At 45.1% G+C, this 17,290-nt stretch overlaps 1 protein-coding gene across 1 annotated transcript in view; it reads left to right on the top strand.

Annotated features, from left to right (window-relative positions):
• Nucleotides 1-16,554, top strand: part of adcy8 (adenylate cyclase 8 (brain)) — an 82,318-nt gene extending 65,764 nt beyond the window's left edge. The window contains 11 exon segments of the mRNA XM_055021802.1: nt 1,552-1,652; nt 2,246-2,447; nt 3,052-3,141; nt 4,287-4,459; nt 5,364-5,403; nt 5,405-5,443; nt 9,762-9,920; nt 12,035-12,181; nt 12,631-12,723; nt 13,672-13,786; nt 14,886-16,554. Coding sequence (XP_054877777.1) covers nt 1,552-1,652; nt 2,246-2,447; nt 3,052-3,141; nt 4,287-4,459; nt 5,364-5,403; nt 5,405-5,443; nt 9,762-9,920; nt 12,035-12,181; nt 12,631-12,723; nt 13,672-13,786; nt 14,886-15,385 — 1,659 coding nt within the window. The 3' untranslated portion in view covers nt 15,386-16,554.
• Nucleotides 16,555-17,290: the final 736 nt, after the last annotated feature.

The raw sequence follows: 17,290 nt of genomic DNA, 5'->3' as shown, positions 1-17,290 counted from the left end.
ATCACCATCCCCCAAAATTACCTTCATTTGAATATTTAATTTGTTCATCTGATTAACCTGTAAACCTCCTCAGTAAATGTGCAGTGATTTGTTGTCGGCTCCCTTCATCCTCCTTTATAATTTCTTTCATTTTTCTTTCTTTAATTTCTTTTTTTACTTTTTGCCAAAGTTGTGACCGAACGTGAAGCATCCTCTTGCTAATTTCCCAGCACCCTTGAAGAAAGAGACAGCGGGTCGGGGCAGCAGGCGGTTTGGGGCAGCAGGCAGGTCGGGGCAACAGGCGGTTTGGGGGCAACAGGCGGTTTGGGGGCAGCAGGCGGTTCGGGGCAACAGGCGGGTCGGGGCAACAGGCAGGTCGGGGCAACAGGCGGTTTGGGGGCAGCAGGCGGTTCGGGGCAGCAGGCGGGTCGGGGCAACAGGCGGGTCGGGGCAGCAGGCGGTTCAGGGGCAAAAAGGGCCAATAATCTGAGCCAACACATTACACATTTAACCGAAGGTTTGAAACAGGCCTTTGTTTCTTTAAGCAGAAAATTTAAGTATATTATTATTATTATTAAATAAGTTTTTTAGTTGGATGATTTTCTTTGCTAAAGTTTGGTTGTGGCTAATTAGCATAGCTTAGCTCTAATTTTTAAACATGTTTCTTTATTTTTTGCTACTTTTATCTATATTTAGTAAGATTGTATTTATCAGTCATTATATTTAAACCCTTGGAGGAAAATAAATTTGTCGTTATTTCTGATAACAATCTTAAGGAAAAGTGTGTCAAATACAAATGCATTGATCAAATTCTGAATACAAAATCAGTTTTTCTGTTCCTGTTTAGTTCATTTCTGTTTGACAAAATAAACCAAGTAAAGAAGGCAAAACATAAAAGGCACCAAATTAATGTCTTTGCATTTTTGTGCTTTATTTTGTAGTTGTTAATTAGCAGGGCCATAACAACATGTAATGAACTAATTTTCGTGAATCTTCAGTCCATGTTTCAGGTTCAGGTTTATTTTGGCTCAGCGCTCTCTGTTGGGTCTCGGTTAACATCTGAAAACGCTCTCAGCGAGCATCGTGTCTGTGAGCTTCGCTCCTTCCCCAGGACCCTTAGCTGACCCCCAGCTCCTGTCTCTCTCTGACGCTTGTGGTCGACCGAGTCGCATGCACCCGCTGCAGAGCATCCGCTGCAGAGCATCCGCTGCAGAGCATCCGCTGCAGAGCATCCGCTGCAGAGCATTCGCTGCAGAGCATTCGCTGCAGAGCATCCGCTGCAGAGCATTCGCTGCAGAGCATCCGCTGCAGAGCATCCGCTGCAGAGCATTCGCTGCAGAGCATCCGCTGCAGAGCATTCGCTGCAGAGCATTCGCTGCAGAGCATTCGCTGCAGAGCATTCGCTGCAGAGCATCCGCTGCAGAGCATCCGCTGCAGAGCATCCGCTGCAGAGCATTCGTGTGTTTGGCGCGTTTTGGCTCGTCCAGTCCTCTCTGTTTGTCTGAAAGCCTGTTTCTGCCCCTCACCTCCTCTTCCTCCTGCTTCTCTCTTGGTCTCTCTGTCCCTGTGCAGTACTCACAGATGAGGGACGAGGTTTTCAAGTCCAACCTGGTCTGCGCCTTCATCGTGCTCATCTTCATCACGGCTATTCAAAGCCTGCTGCCCTCTGCCAGGTAAGGGAACATCAGACAGCAACAGTTTCCTCAACATGAGGAACAAATGGATCAGAGAGAAACAAGAGCAGCGGAAGAACTGGATAAATATCCTACTGTCAAATGTATCTGAAAAAGGTCTAATTATACAATCTGCATCGCCGCATTAGGTCAATAAACTTCCTCCATAGAATCAGGGAATCTATCAGTTTCAGAATAAAACATCTTCAGCTTTTGAAGTCAAAAGTTCTGACATTTTTTGTCTCAGATTTCAGAAATTAATCTCAAAATCTTTAGCAGATTTTCAACTTTTCAATCAGATAAAGCGATGGAGTTTTCTCTCAGGCAACAAAAAAAAGTCTGATTTCAGTTTTCAGGTATTTTCTGCGTCGTTTCCAGACGGAGCAGCTGCTCGTTTAGCGGCTCAGGACTCTGGCAGGGAATGGGTTGAGATGCTGGAAATGGTTTTATTTCCTCTTTTCTCTGAGCCTCAGCGGGATTCTCATGTCCTGAAGTTAAAATCTGAACATATTAGAGCTTCTTCAGACCCTCTTTAAGAGTCACTGGCTGTTTAAAATAGTCATGTTTTTGTTAAGTCTGTTTTTTGTGTGCAGAATGGTGACGATGGTGATCCAGTTCTCGGTCCTCATCGTTCTCCACTCCTGTCTGGTTCTGGTCACGACGGCGGAGGACTACAAGTGTCTGCCTCTGGTTCTGAGGAAAGCCTGCTGCTGGATCAACGAGACGTACGCGGCGCGGAACGTCATCATCTTCGTCTCCATCCTCATCAACTTTCTCGCCGCAATGATCAACATTGTAAGAGGATTAAAAAAGAGAAGAGAAATGTTATTTCTTCCTTCTAGCTTTGAGATTTCCACGTCTGACAATGATTTATTTCCAACCATCGATGTTTGCCTACAAAACAAAAAATGTGTCTTTTGTATCTTTTTGTTCTGAAAGGTTTTCAGAACCATCTGTTTTTTTTAGATGTAGTCAAAGTCCAAAAGTTTAATACCACATGCAATATTTGTAGTTTATACATTATTTATCCAAATTAGCTTCATTACTGAAAACTAGATGATGGGGAAGTGAGTCCAGTGTGATTCCTATGTGTTAAATATGCATCAACAGCATTAGTGGTAGACGTTCACACCATCATGACCCAAAATCACTCAGAGACCCGATTTCAGCAGGTAGACGTGGAAATGAAGTTATGATTGGAAATCTGATCCATTGATCTGTCTCCACCGACAGCCGAGGGAATGAATCTCCTCAGTGCATCCAAAACTTTAATGCAAGTAAATATTTCCAACAGCAAAATGAACAGAAAGACTGAGATTCTTGTTGATAAAACGCATTTCTCCTCTTTCTCAGCTGATTTTGCTGTTGAAATGATCCTCCCCGTTTGTGTCTCTCCCAGCTGTGGTGCGACTTCGACAAGTCCAACACCTTCAGGAACCAGACGTACAACGAGTCTGCCTCCATCCCGGACATCTGCTTCTACCCAGAGGTACCAACGAGACGAGGTGTCGCTTCTGCGGTCCGCTCCGTCTGTTGTGCTTTCTCGCCTCTGCGTCGGCGGACAGCCGCTCGCGTCGCGGGGAGGTCTCGCCTCGGACGCGGCAGCTGATCAGAGCGTCACGTGGAAAACATCCATCATGTTGTTTTGCTCTCACAGTTTGCAGCTGATTGATGGAGCCAATAACGAGGCTCGTTTTTACAGCCGCAGGCTCGGCTGAGTCATGTCGCTGCATGTATACATCATAAATTTATTCCTCCTGAGGCTCCGCAGGTACGACTGCTCTGCAGCCACTCTGGCTCTGCTTTTAGCTGCAGACAAATAAGAAAATGCTGCATATTGGATTTAATATTTCATGAGCAGGCAAAGCAGAAACCTCTCAAATAAAGGGCAGTTTAGTTTTGGTTTATTACGGCTCAGCAGGGGGTGTGCGCTGAGCCCAGAGGAGCTGGGATTCAATCAGGAGCTCATAAAAGTTATTTTAGTTTGTGCCCAAAGTTTACATAATAACAGAAACTGGGAGGTTTAGTTTATATGCAGAAAGTTTAAAATGATCTTCAGTTGAATTTTAGGTTCAGGAAACTGAAGACCTAAAAACAAAAACCTCCAGAGAATCATGTCTGCATTATGAAAGAGTTATAAAAGCTAATTAATTAGACAGATAATCTGATTCTGTATTGTTGTTTTGATCCTAGTGGCTGTTTGTGGTATTACAGCATAACTGAGAAACTGGAACCTAATTAACTATTAAATTAATTCTTTTTAAATGATTTAATTTAAGGTGAGAATTTTACAAATTTCTAGATAGTTTTATTTCCTTATTATTAATTAGTACGTAAATAAATCTGATAATTATTGGTGACTTTGGAGGGTTTAATTTAATTTCTGGTCGTTATTTAGATAGTAATCAGTTTATTCTCTGATTCATGTGAAGCCAGCTGCTGTTGGTTCATATTCACATTTGATTAAGTATGAAGTGACCATTAGATGATGATCTTTCACTAATATTCAGATGAATCTCATGCAGTGTGACTCTCTGCATCCTGGCTCAGATGTTTTCGCCCCCTGCTGTTCGCCTGCTGTTCGCCTGCTGGGATCATGCAGGTGCATCTGAACGCTGGTTTGTTTCCTCGCAGTACTTCGTGTTCACGGGCGTCCTGGCCATGGTCACCTGCGCCGTGTTCCTGCGGCTCAACTCGGTGCTGAAGCTGGCCGTGCTGCTGCTGATGATCGCCATCTACTCCCTGCTGACCGAAGCCTTCTACACCTCGCTGTTTGTGCGCTACGACACCGTGCACCACAACACGGAGTGAGTCGTCTGCGCAGCTGGAGCCCCGACCGGACCGCCTGTCATGGCGGCCGTGTTGGACACCTCGCCTGCTTTGCTTTCTGAATGTCCACTTTGTCACACGTCTGCAAATGAACAAAATATGAATCTCAGGGTTTGTTTTTGATAATATTGGTATTTACTGTCAGAAGATTATAGCAGAAAAGTAAAAACACCAGCAGTTGAAGTGAAGTTTCCAGGCTGAACTCGGCGTTGACAGGATTAAATCCCTGACATTATTTCAAACAGAGGCAGCAGGATTAATGTTAAATCTTTACATTTCTGATATTTAAAGGTTTATTTGTAGTATTAGGTAGAGAACAGTTTCCTCATCAGTCAGGATCATTTCACATCCTTCAGGGTGAAAAACGTCTGCAGGCAGAAACATGAAGACGGTTCTGCAGAAATGTTTTCATATCTGAATCCAAAGCACAAAGGAGGATTTATGGACTTCATCTGAATGATTCCTTCTCTTACCTGGTTTCCTTCCAGAGGAACGTTCTGCTCTCCTCCAGATTCACTTATTTTGTTTTTGCAGATGTTTTTGTGTGACGGTTGAAGCGTGACCTTCTGCACTGAATCAAACCTCAGCATGAAAACTCAAGTCTCAGCGTCTCAGACCTGATTCCTGTTTCTAGCAGTAAAAACACTAAAAACGTTTTATTATTTTGAAGTTTGCGTTTCTACGTTTGAGCTGATAATCCTCAGATGGAAACAAACATTCGCCTCAAGTTTTTTACAAGATTTGATTCCTACTTTTACATTTGCTGCAGTTTTACATAAAGTGAGACGTTTCTCTACCAAAGTTTGACTTGATGGGATTTTGTTGCATGACTTTAATCTTTCAGTCGACTAAAGTGCAACATCTTATTTTGTCTTCCTTCAGAAACTTCCTGGGAACCAAAGAGACGTCTCTGCTGCTGATGGGCCATGTTCCTCCTCGCCGTGTTTTACCACGGTCAGCAGGTAAAACCGGATCCTCTCCAAACACAGACTCCTCTCTCTTTAACGGTCAGATTTCAGCCTCATGTATTTCAGTTCAATAAGTTCAGGTTTCTTCCTGAGGAAGCCCGTCCTTCCTTACATGCATGCAGCGACAGTGGAGAGAAAAACCTCCAGCAGAACATCCCAGCTGATGGCGTCCTCCAGGACGGAGCCTCAGCCAATCAGAACGCCAGAAAACGGAACGTTAGCGGTTTAACAAAACCAATAATGTAAATCGGAGAGCAGTAGGAGAAGAAAGAGCCGACCGACGGGAGCAGAACCACAGGATCCGATCTGCGCCATCGCCATGGAAACAAAGACTCACTTCATTTGTCATCCAGAGAAATTTAGCACAAAATGAAACATGAAGTGACGCTGAAGCAGTTAGAGATTGGTTCCCTCAGCAGGGGGCCCAAAGAGGAGATTACACTTATCAAGCTACGCTTCAATGGATCCATCGGTTCTGCTCCTCATTGGATCGGGTTCCTGCCGGTTCTGACTGCCGGTTCTGAACTCTGGTTCTGAACTCTGGTTCTGAACTCTGGTTCTGAACTCTGGTTCTGACTGCTGGTTCTGAACTCTGGTTCTGACTGCCGGTTCTGAACTCTGGTCCGGCTTCCAGGTGCTGCAGCCGCAGAGCAAATTAAAGCCAGTCGATTCATTTCAGACAAACATCTCCTGCTGTGCTGCAGCTAATTGGAAAGAGAAAAAAAGCTTCACCACAAATGAGCTGATCTACTCGACCATTAAATTAAAAAGCATAAAGTAATCTAACATAGTTTTTCACAATTAAAAGTTTGGATCAGCGTTTTATTCCTCTGAGCTCCTGCATGTTCAGCTGCACAGATCTGCAACTTATTACATAATCACAGTTTATTAGACGATAATAATCAATTCAGTCCAGAAAGAGAAACTGATCAGATGAATAAATCCATTCATCAATGATTTCGGCCAATAAAACACAGATATTTATTTGATCTGCTATATAATTACTTAAGACACAGAAATGTAAACATTTTGTGCCGTTAGACGTTGATGTCATTCAGATTCATTTGGTTTTAAATGCTGCAGTTTGTAATTGATCTGTTCCCTCCGTCCGAAGTACCAAGTACTCTGATTACAAATAGCAGGGAGGGATTACTTCCCTGCAAAGTTCCCGCTAAACGCTTGAACCGACGTTCAGGCAGAGAAAACGTTGATTTTTGGTTTCTGCTGTTGGATTATCTGGATCTCCTCTGATATTGATCGTTATTGGTTGTCATCATGTTACCTGACAGGTGATAACGAGCAGCGTTTGTCTGATGTTGAGTTCTGCTCCAGTTTTTGGGTTTTCCGCTGGCCTCTGGTTCTGCTGATGTTCCTCAGATTGTGGGACTGAAACTGTTTCCCTGAGCAGCAGTCTCTCTGAATCTTTCTGGATATTATTTTATCTTCACGCCGTAAACAGGAGCAGAACCAGCCGGCCCGTTTCAGGGGCCTGACGCGCCGCAGCGTCCATCCTGCCGTCTGGAGTCCGGCTCCGCCGCCGCCCGCCGCTTTCATGCTCTCGCTATGGCAAACTGGCAATCACAGTTTTACAGCCAGAAATTCAATTAAATCCATTCAGACTGAGAAAAATGTCAGTTTAGTTGAATTTACAACGAACTAAACATTTGACTGGAATTAAATCTGGTTGGATTTAATCTGAGTTAGACTTTCAGCCAATCAGAAGAGAATTTAAAGCCATTTCTAATAAGTAAATCAGTAATAATGGATCTTATTCTGCAGGAAGAAAGGATTTTCTCTAAAACGAGCCTCTTTTATGACTCCATTTGTATTTGATGACACGTACAGCCAGTTTCACTGAGTACATTTTATTGAGTTTAAATTAAAAGCAGCTCTGAGGTGGTTGCTGCTCTGTAATTAGTCTGATGACTGTTAGTGGAAACGCGTGGTTCTGATTGTGGAAAACGTGCGTGAAGCTGCGGCGCCTCTCAGGGCCTCGTTGAAGCGACTCTCCAGTGATTCTGTTTGTGAGGAGATCAGGAGCCAATTAAAGCCTTTTCCTCCACAACCTGCTTCTCTCAGACTCTTAACTCTGATTTGCTCCTTGAGAAATGCCGGGCTTGCTGGCAATGTCTTGAGAATGGCTGTTTGCTGATGCTACTGTTCATAAATTGATCCTCTTTCTGATGCAGGCAAACAAATGTTAGAAAGATCTGAGATCTTCTAAATGTTTCACTGCGTTCTCCAGGTAACTTTCAGGCCAATAAAGAGCCAATCAGCTGATTTACTCCCATTTTCATACATTTCTGATTCAAAGCGTCGTCTCAAACGTTCTGCTCTTGGCTCCGTGTTTTAACTGGCAGTAAAGATTTTCTCCTGTTCGCTGTTGTTCCTTCATCTGAATGGATGGAGACGTTAGTCAGACGCTGATCGTCTCTGGAGCAGCAGATGGTCGGTCCAGATGGGAGTGGGTTCTGCTGACACATCCATCACACTCATTTACTCAAGACGTGTTTATTTGTAACTTCAATAAACACTGGGTAACAAATCCAGACTTCTTTCTCTCTGATTATCGTTCAGCTCATCAACAGAACAAGAGTTTAGAAATCAAGCGGCCATTTTGGGAAAAGACTTTCCTGCTGATGTGAGTTGAGACGGCCATGAAGCCCGAGCTTCATTATTTACAAATAATAATGACTTTAACCTGTTAAAACAGAAAAGAGTCATTTTTTACCTACTTTATGTTCGCTTGTTTCTCTCGGCCCAAAGAGTTTAGTTTCTGTTTCTGCTGATCTGATTGGACGCTGTAAAAAGCTAATGTTGTGTTCAAGTTGTGCTAACAGGAGCTAGCCTGTCAGTGAAGCTATGCTAGCCCATAGTAGCGTCTCGATGCTAAACATGTAGCATTAGCGCAAACGTCCACTAACCTGAACAACTGATCAAAATCAATCAATATCTTTATTGAGCTCAAATATCTATTCAATAATTTATAGCAAAACTTGTTTTTGAATCGAAACTGTTGTTTATTTTGTTGTTATAGTTTATGGTTGAATTGATACATTTCTGGACTTCCTGTGCGGTTTGTGTCTCATGCTGGACGTTAATTGGACAGAAAACTGGATGAAGTTTCTCTCCTGATGAGGCGACTAATCGATTCCCTGATCAATCGGAAGAAGATCAGAAATCCTTCCAGGCTCATCGTCCTGCCCTAGAAATCATTTTTCAGCTTCCTCCCTTCTGCAGGCGCTCGCCACTTGTTTGGCTCTAATTTATTCATGTGACTTTGTATTAATCGTTAATTCAAAAAAGCTAATTGAGTTGCCTCTTAAAATACTTGAGCTGCTCAGCAGATTGATGGAATAGTCCTGCACTGCAGAGGTGATTAAATATTTTAATTTGCCTGCCTGTGAATTCAATCATCTCATTTATGTAACACTTTGCCCTGAACTTCACTTCTAATCTGCTTTTTATGGAACAAGTTGCTGGGCCGAGGCGTCAGGAAGCTCCGGCTTTATTCTCTAAACTTCAGCAGCTGGACGTTTATTTTTAACGGCCTGTAAAACATCTGCTCACCGAAAAGCAGAAATCACTTTATTATTGTGACATGAGCCTCTCAGGAAGATTCTTACTAATGAAAAGTTTTTGACTTGGATGAGAAAACAGCTGAAATATTCGACCTTGACGTGCAGAAAGCAAAGTTTCCTCAGTCGGCCTGAGATGAGATAAAATACAATTTAATGCTTCTAACTTTAAATAAGTCATTATTTCAACTGGATAAAATGAATGAAATATAAAAATGCTGTGTTTTTAAAACGTGAGGACAGTTTTCAGTTCAGTTTTAATTACAATAAAAAGTTAAAACACCTCAAATAAAGATTAAGAACTTAAATTATTTTTGTCTCTTGTTAAATCAACTGGATAAAATTTGATTTCTGACTATAAACTGAGATAATTACCTAGTAGACTTAAGTTAAGCCAGGCTCTGTTTTACAGTGTAACGCTGGAGCCAAAGCGAAACCAGGAGCTTTTATTACATTTTTTTATTTATTCAGATTATTAATAATTACTGATTTTTTTCTACAAACTGTTTTCTGCTTATTGTCACTGTTTCTTTTCCAAATGTTCAGATTAACCTGCAGTTTATAAAAATTCGTTTGCAGTAGTAACAACAGTTTTCCCTGCAGCCCGGTTGGTTTGCCACGGTGAGGTTTTGCTGCGGATCGGACCTGCGGCGCTCCGGCCGGACCTGCGGCGCTCCGGCCGGACCTGCGGCGCTCCAGGTCTGCGGGTTTGCTGACTGGGTCTGTGCTTTCAGCTGGAGTACACGGCCCGGCTGGACTTCCTGTGGCGCGTTCAGGCCAAGGAGGAGATCAACGAGATGAAGGAGCTGCGGGAACACAACGAGAACATGCTGAGGAACATCCTGCCCAGCCACGTGGCCCGACACTTCCTGGAGAAGGACCGCGACAACGAGGTCCAACTTTATTTATCATAACCATGATGACAGCAGCACAGTTTGGTCTGAAGAGCTCCGCTTTGCTCTCTTAAATCTCCAGTTATTATTTCATTATCTGGAAGTTTCCCAGCAGCATCTGAATCAGCTGGAGCCTGGGCTTTGACTAGGCCGTTCCAGCCTGCTCATTCTCCTGTAGATCTGGTTTGGTGTGAGGCGTTTGGTTCCGTCTGGATGAAACGTTTGAGCTTCGTTTCAGAGACGAAGCCGTCAGGCGGGACTTTGGTTTGTAATCGTCTGCAGATTAAATCGGACCTCCAGGTTTCATTTGTTGATAAAAGTTTCTGGTTATTTCCTGTTGAGATGATTTTCAGTTTCTTCCCAGATTGATGAGCAGAAACTGTTGGTTCTCTGACGTCATAAACCTTCAGAGCTGATGATCAGGAAATCAATCGGATTGATCGTTAATCGGGGAGTTTCCTGTCCGTTCCTCTGGCAGCAGCAGGTTGAACCCGGTTCATCCAACCAGCCTTTAACTAGGACCTTATCGGGGCCTCTACCTGGAGCTGAAATGCATCACTTTTATCTCTAAAGTTGGAATAAACAGCAGAGCGTAGAAACAACCCTGTAAATATTTGGAGTCTGGTTTTCCTCCTCTGACGCTTCCCACCAAATATGCGAAGCCCAGACAGTTAAAGAGGCTTCAGCGGCAGGAATGAACCCCGACTGAACCGCAAAACGCTGCCTGACGTTCTGCAGCATCGCAGCAGAACACCAAGAAATTCAATTAGTTCAACTTTAACCAAGTTTCCCTTTTGAAGTTTGGCCGTTTGGCTGAGCTCATTAGCCGAGCATAAAGCCGCTGAGGAAGCCCCATTCAGGTCAGAGGCCCATTTTCACAACCGTGTAATTACATTAAGAATGGGAGCAGCCTGCGGACAGACGCAGCTTCTCCTGAATTATTAACTTCAAAAGCTGAACTGTGGCTGGACGTTAATGTTTATCACCCTATTATTACAATGCTACCATAATGGCATGATGAATTACTGAATGTGGCATTTGGGATGTGAAGATGCTGCTTCATGTCTGCAGACCTGCTGTACGAGCTAACACTGCCCCCTAGTGGCCGATAGGCTGCACTGCACTGTGTCGTTTATTCATCAGTGATTTTGAGGAGGATGCTCTGCTTGATCAGAGTAAATTATTTCATTCATGTGAGGATATAATGAAGCTCATCTGGTTTTTACTGGGTTTTAAAGTGATTTGCATCTCATTATAAATGTGCAACAGATCCACCCTGTCATGATGTCTTGAGTTCAAATGAAAACAAAATGTGTGACCATTGCTTTCATTATGAATCACAAAGCGTGTCGAACAGCCGGGTGAAAACCTATCAGCAGTGATTGTTGCTGCCCGTCAACCTGGGAAGGTTTTCCGAAATGAACCTGGAAGGAGGGATTATTCACTGCTGGAAAAAGATTTAGAAGCTGCTCATGTTCCCAGATTTGCATCCTTAAGGTTAAAACAGGACGATTTGGAAAGGAGTGAACATGTTTGGATTATCTGAGCACAGTGGATTTCTGGAGCATGAAGTCGTCCTTCTGTCATTCTGGACACCAGTTTGGAGCAAAGGTCAAGCTGTGCCTTGACCTCACAGTAGTCCAAACATTTCTGCATAGCTTCATGCTAAACTCCTCATGTTCTGGGCGACAGGATGTCAGCCTGTTGAAGTTTGCAAAAGTTTTTATTCTTGAGGCGTTTTGTGGTTTTCTGAAAAACAGGTTGACTGGTGCCTTACCAGAGGCATCAACTCCAAACTCTGAGTCTGGAGAGTAAATGTCTGAGCCGTGTGTAGCGTCACCATGAGGTGAATTCATGCTCTGTGTTTCTGCTTGGTTCATTTTTGTGGCATTTTAAGGTGATAACGACATGATGAGGCTGTGTGAGTCTAAACGCATCTGAGACCTTAAGAAAACTTTCATGCGTTGCTTAAATTTATTTCTCTGTTCTCCTCCGTCTCCCTTTGGCAGCAGTTCTGCTGTGGTTCTGTTGTGGTTCTGTTGGGCCGTACCGGGTTTGTCAACCTGGGTTTGACGTGGCGTTGTAACGTCCCGGTCGTGTCGATGTCTCCTCAGGAGCTGTACTCCCAGTCCTACGACTCGGTGGGCGTGATGTTCGCCTCCATCCCCGGCTTCGCCGACTTTTACTCCCAGACTGAGATGAACAACCAGGGAGTCGAGTGTCTGCGGCTGCTCAACGAAATCATCGCCGACTTCGACGAGGTGAAGTTCAAACCGTCTGTTCGGCTGAATGGAAGACGTAAACACCATTCAGGACAAAACATGCATTTTAGAAAATACTTGAGAAGCCATTAATGTCTCTGCAGAAATGACTGATTCTGCTGGCAGGTCATCAAAAACCAATTATTGCAGGTGGCAAAGAACCACAGGGTTTGTAGCAGCACTGCTTCCTGTTCAACATCCTCTGAAGACACAAAACTTCAGCAAAAATCTCAAAACAAGTTTCAGATGTTTAGCCTTTCTGTCCTGATCGGTTTGAATTTAAACGTTTCCTCATCAGCAGGTGGTCCAGTGTCCGTCTCCGTTGGACATTTGTCTCGGTTCAGGCAGCAGTTTGTCTCTGAGGTGCTCAGAGGAGCCCGGTCCTCAGTCACGTGTGATTTTGTGCTTCAGGTTGTTGAAAAGCTCAGTGAACGTTGTTTCTGTTGCAGCTGCTCGGTGAAGACCGTTTCCAGGACATCGAGAAGATCAAGACGATCGGCAGCACCTACATGGCCGTCTCTGGTCTGTCGCCCGAGAAACAGGTGAAGATCCACAGCAAGCAGCAAAACTGCTGCAAAACTGCTGCAAAAATGCTGCAAAAATGCTTCAACGACTCCCAGAGCGCCGCCGTTATTTCTGCTCATTCTGGTTTAAACATGTTTTAATCCAGTAAAGTTTCTCCAGCATATTTTCTATTTCAGAAACTTCTATTCCTTTAAGTAAACAGGAAGTCTGATGTGAAAGATCCTCTTCTGCAGGATTTGAATGTTTTGGAACCAGCTGCAGTTTTCTTGCTGTTGCTGTAACTTCTGGCTTCACATCTTCAGAAATTCAGTTAAAAATCTGAATTACTGAGTTTTTCCCCAGAACATACAAGAACATTCATTTATATCTGTTTTATTATGTAACTGATCACCATTTCTGACAAAAAGTCAAAATCCCACAAACAAGATTTCAGTCCAACTATAATCACCTTGCTGGGTTTGCTGCAGATTATGGGAAAAACATGCTATAAACTTTAGAATAGAATTCAGCTTTATTGTCACTGCACTGTCACCTGTACAAAGCAACGAAATGCAGTGAAACTTATGAAGGTTTTTCAGTCAGTGAAGAAAACATGTAAAAACATCAGTTCAAGTGAAGAGCCCTGAGGTTCTCCTGGCTCTTTATCGCTAAATTTAAGGTGGTTCTGACGTTCAAACTTTAAATTCCTCCTTTGGTTCTTCACTGGCCCGGTTCCTCCCTGGCCCGGTTCTTTACTGGCCCGGTTCTTTACTGGCCCGGTTCTTTACTGGCCCGGTTCTTTTACTGGCCCGGTTCTCTACTGGCCCGGTTCTTTACTGGCCCGGTTCTTTACTGGCCCGGTTCTACTGGCCCGGTTCTCTACTGGCCCGGTTCTCTACTGGCCCGGTTCTTTACTGGCCCGGTTCGTCCGTCAGGCCGATCCGATCAGCTTCCAGGTTCTTCAGGCTGTTTCCTCTGATCCACAGCAATGTGAAGATAAATGGGGTCACCTTTGCGCCCTGGCCGACTTCGCCATCGCCCTGAACGAGAGCATCCAGGAGATCAATAAACATTCCTTCAACAACTTCGAGCTGCGGATCGGTGAGACTTCAGTTCTGCTGAGAAAAGTTATTTTGCTTTTTCAGTGATTTAACGAAGGAATCCTTCTGTTTTCAGTAGAAATGATTTAATGCCAGAAGAGGGAAAATGATAAACTTCCAGACTCAGAAATCCAAAGATTTTCACTGGAAACCAGAATGAACTTTTCTGTTTATGACAAATTATTACCTGAAAATTCTCCTTGTTGGATTCAATCTACATGTTGAACTTCTATGCTTTTTATGGGAAACGCTGATAATTACCATCCATAACCTAATCATGGGGGGAAGTTATGGATTAATGAGTTACTCTAACGTTGATTGATCTCATTGATTGGCTATAGATTAATTAAAACGAGGCCTTTTTTAAAAATCTGAGTTTTCTTTTATATGAAAAGGAGCATCTTTCCATAACATAAAGGGGTATATTATTCATAATATAGTGAATTAAAAAGTTAACATCTTTGTTTGTTGGCTGTTTTAAATACTGACTGAATAATGATGTCAGTTTCTCACATTGTTGAACTTTTGCTGGAGGATTTGACATTTTCTGTCCTGCAGCTGAATGAAAGTTTACAGTGAAGATAAGAATCTTGTTGAGTTTTTTATATTTCAAATCAGAACTACATAAAATGCATTTAGCCTCTCACACCGGCCTTTGTTTGGACCGTTTATCGGGTTCTTTCTGGGAAATCTCCGCCATCTTTGTCTCTGGGTCGCTTAAGGTTGACCAGCGGCGCCTTCTGCTGGATGGCGGACAAACTACAACTCTAAATCAGACAATATTAGTTAATCGATTGAAACTAATTTTAATCTAATAAACCGCTAAACGACGATTGAGTTGATTAATTATTTGCATCATCATATTTGGATTTAAGGTAAATTAAAGGAATTTGTTCAACAGTTTCATGTTTGCAGCATTTGTGTTGAGTGCAAAGTAAACCTTAAGAAAACTGGAAAATCTTCCTTTAAAGTTTAAAGTAATTGACTGTTTGCTGTAATAACCTGTCAATGTTCTTCCATGGTGTTTCATCCAACTGAAGGAATGAAACTTGTTGTTTTAAATGCTGGTCTATTTAAAGCACTGAGTTGTTTCTCTCCAGGAATGGCTCACGGCTCGGTGGTGGCCGGCGTGATCGGCGCCAAGAAGCCGCAGTACGACATCTGGGGGAAGACGGTGAACCTGGCCAGCCGCATGGACAGCACCGGCGTGAGCGGCAAGATCCAGGTTCCCGAGGAAACCTTCCTCATCCTGAAGGAGCGAGGCTTCGCCTTCGAGTACCGCGGCGAGATCTACGTCAAGGGCATCAGCGAGCAGGAGGGCAAAATCCGAACTCACTTCCTGCTGGGCCGGGTGCAGCCCAACCCGCTCATCCTGCAGCCGCGCAAAATCACGGGCCAGTACTCTCTGGCGGCCGTGGTGCTGGGCCTGGTGCAGTCGCTCAACCGGCAGAAGCAGAAGCAGATTCTCAACGAGAACAACAACTCGGGCATCATGAAGGGCCACCACCACTACAACCGCAGGACGTTGTTGGCGGCCGGCGGCGCCGAGGTGGGCGGCGGCCATCACGCCGAAGCGCCGGATAAGACGGATCTGTCCTGAGGCGCCCGGCAGAGTTTGGGCTCCGCGCTGATTCCTTACAGGCAGAACTGCTCCGAAGGCCCAGATCCCGTCTGTGGCTGCGTTAAATCCTGGTGGGTGAAGCGTCCGATCATCGGCCTGAAACCGACCCATATCTGGAAACAAGGAGGCAAATATTGTTAAACTTTGGCTGATTTCTCAGAGTCATGGGGAGAAACGAAAGTTTCCATCAGAGTTGAATGATCAGGGAGAGCTGATCACATCCTGATCATGTCCATTGAGTGAGCAGAAACGCATCTAGACGAACAACAACTGGCAGTTTGTTGATCTGCAGCTGTGAGCTGATGTTATGCTGACCGACGGTCTGGGGAGTGTCATGAGGCAGAGCCGTTAGACGGCCTCCTTCAAAAACTGACAGTAAAATATCTTCTGTGAAACAGGTTTACAGTCCATCCAGCAACAGACAACCTGCAGACGGGAAACAGGTCAGAGGAAACAAACATGGCCGACCAGAAACAGCGGCGATAGATTATGGATTATGTTGATTAGAGAATAAACCAGCGGACTGCATCGTGTCAGCAGGCTGTGACCTGGTTTGACCTCTGGGATCGCCACACGCTGACCATCCAACATGCTGAATATCAACCATTTCCGATCAGAGCAGGATCGATGCGCCGTAACGGCCTAGTCAATGTCCACAACCTTTCAAAACAAATGTGAGCTGCAACTTGAAGTCGTTGCTGCTGAAATCGGTTCTGTCAACTGAATCAGAGACTTTATTTCTCCTCATGACTTTATTTCATGTTTTCAGTTGAAAATGAATGTAAATCATTTTTAGTTTTGGTTTATTAAAGTATTTCTGATGAAAAACGCCGTTTGGACATCCAGAGACTTTTACTTTGAAGTTTTCATCATGAATGTCTAAAACTGAACATTCCTCCTGTGTTCACTACAAGCTCCGCCCACTTCGGTTTAATCCAGCCAATGAGGTTTGATCTTCGTCCTGAGCAGCTCTGCTTTCTGAGAATGTTTGTAGAACTGAAACTCAACTGTAGAGACGGGTGGGTTACTGGGAGGACTGGGAGCACTGGGAGCACTGGGAGCCCTGGGAGCACTGGGAGCCCTGGGAGCACTGGGAGCACTGGGAGCACTGGGAGCACTGGGAGCACTGGGAGCACTGGGAGCACTGGGAGCACTGGGAGCACTGGGAGGACTGGGAGGACTGGGAGCACTGGGAGGACTGGGAGCACTGGGAGCACAGGGAGGACTGGGAGCACTGGGAGGACTGGGAGCACTGGGAGGACTGGGAGGACTGGGAGCACTGGGAGCACTGGGAGCACTGGGAGCACTGGGAGCACTGGGAGCACTGGGAGCACTGGGAGCACTGGGAGCACTGGGAGCACTGGGAGCACTGGGAGCACTGGGAGCACTGGGAGCACTGGGAGCACTGGGAGCACTGGGAGGACTGGGAGCACTGGGAGGACTGGGAGGACTAGGAGCACTGGGAGGACTGGGAGGACTGGGAGCACTGGGAGGACTGGGAGGACTGGGAGCACTGGGAGGACTGGGAGCACTGGGAGGACTGGGAGGACTGGGAGCACTGGGAGCACTGGGAGCACTGGGAGCACTGGGAGGACTGGGAGCACTGGGAGGACTGGGAGCACTGGGAGGACTGGGAGCACTGGGAGCACTGGGAGCACTGGGAGCACTGGGAGCACTGGGAGCACTGGGAGCACTGGGAGCACTGGGAGCACTGGGAGCACTGGGAGCACTGGGAGCACTGGGAGCACTGGGAGCACTGGGAGGACTGGGAGCACTGGGAGCACTGGGAGGACTGGGAGCACTGGGAGGACTGGGAGGACTGGGAGCACTGGGAGGACTGGGAGGACTGGGAGCACTGGGAGGACTGGGAGGACTGGGAGCACT

The sequence above is a fragment of the Poeciliopsis prolifica genome, unplaced genomic scaffold, assembly GCF_027474105.1.
Source record: "Poeciliopsis prolifica strain line A6 unplaced genomic scaffold, Auburn_PproV2 SCAFFOLD079, whole genome shotgun sequence".
NCBI lineage: Eukaryota > Metazoa > Chordata > Actinopteri > Cyprinodontiformes > Poeciliidae > Poeciliopsis > Poeciliopsis prolifica.
This window is presented reverse-complemented; position numbering and strand designations above follow the sequence as displayed.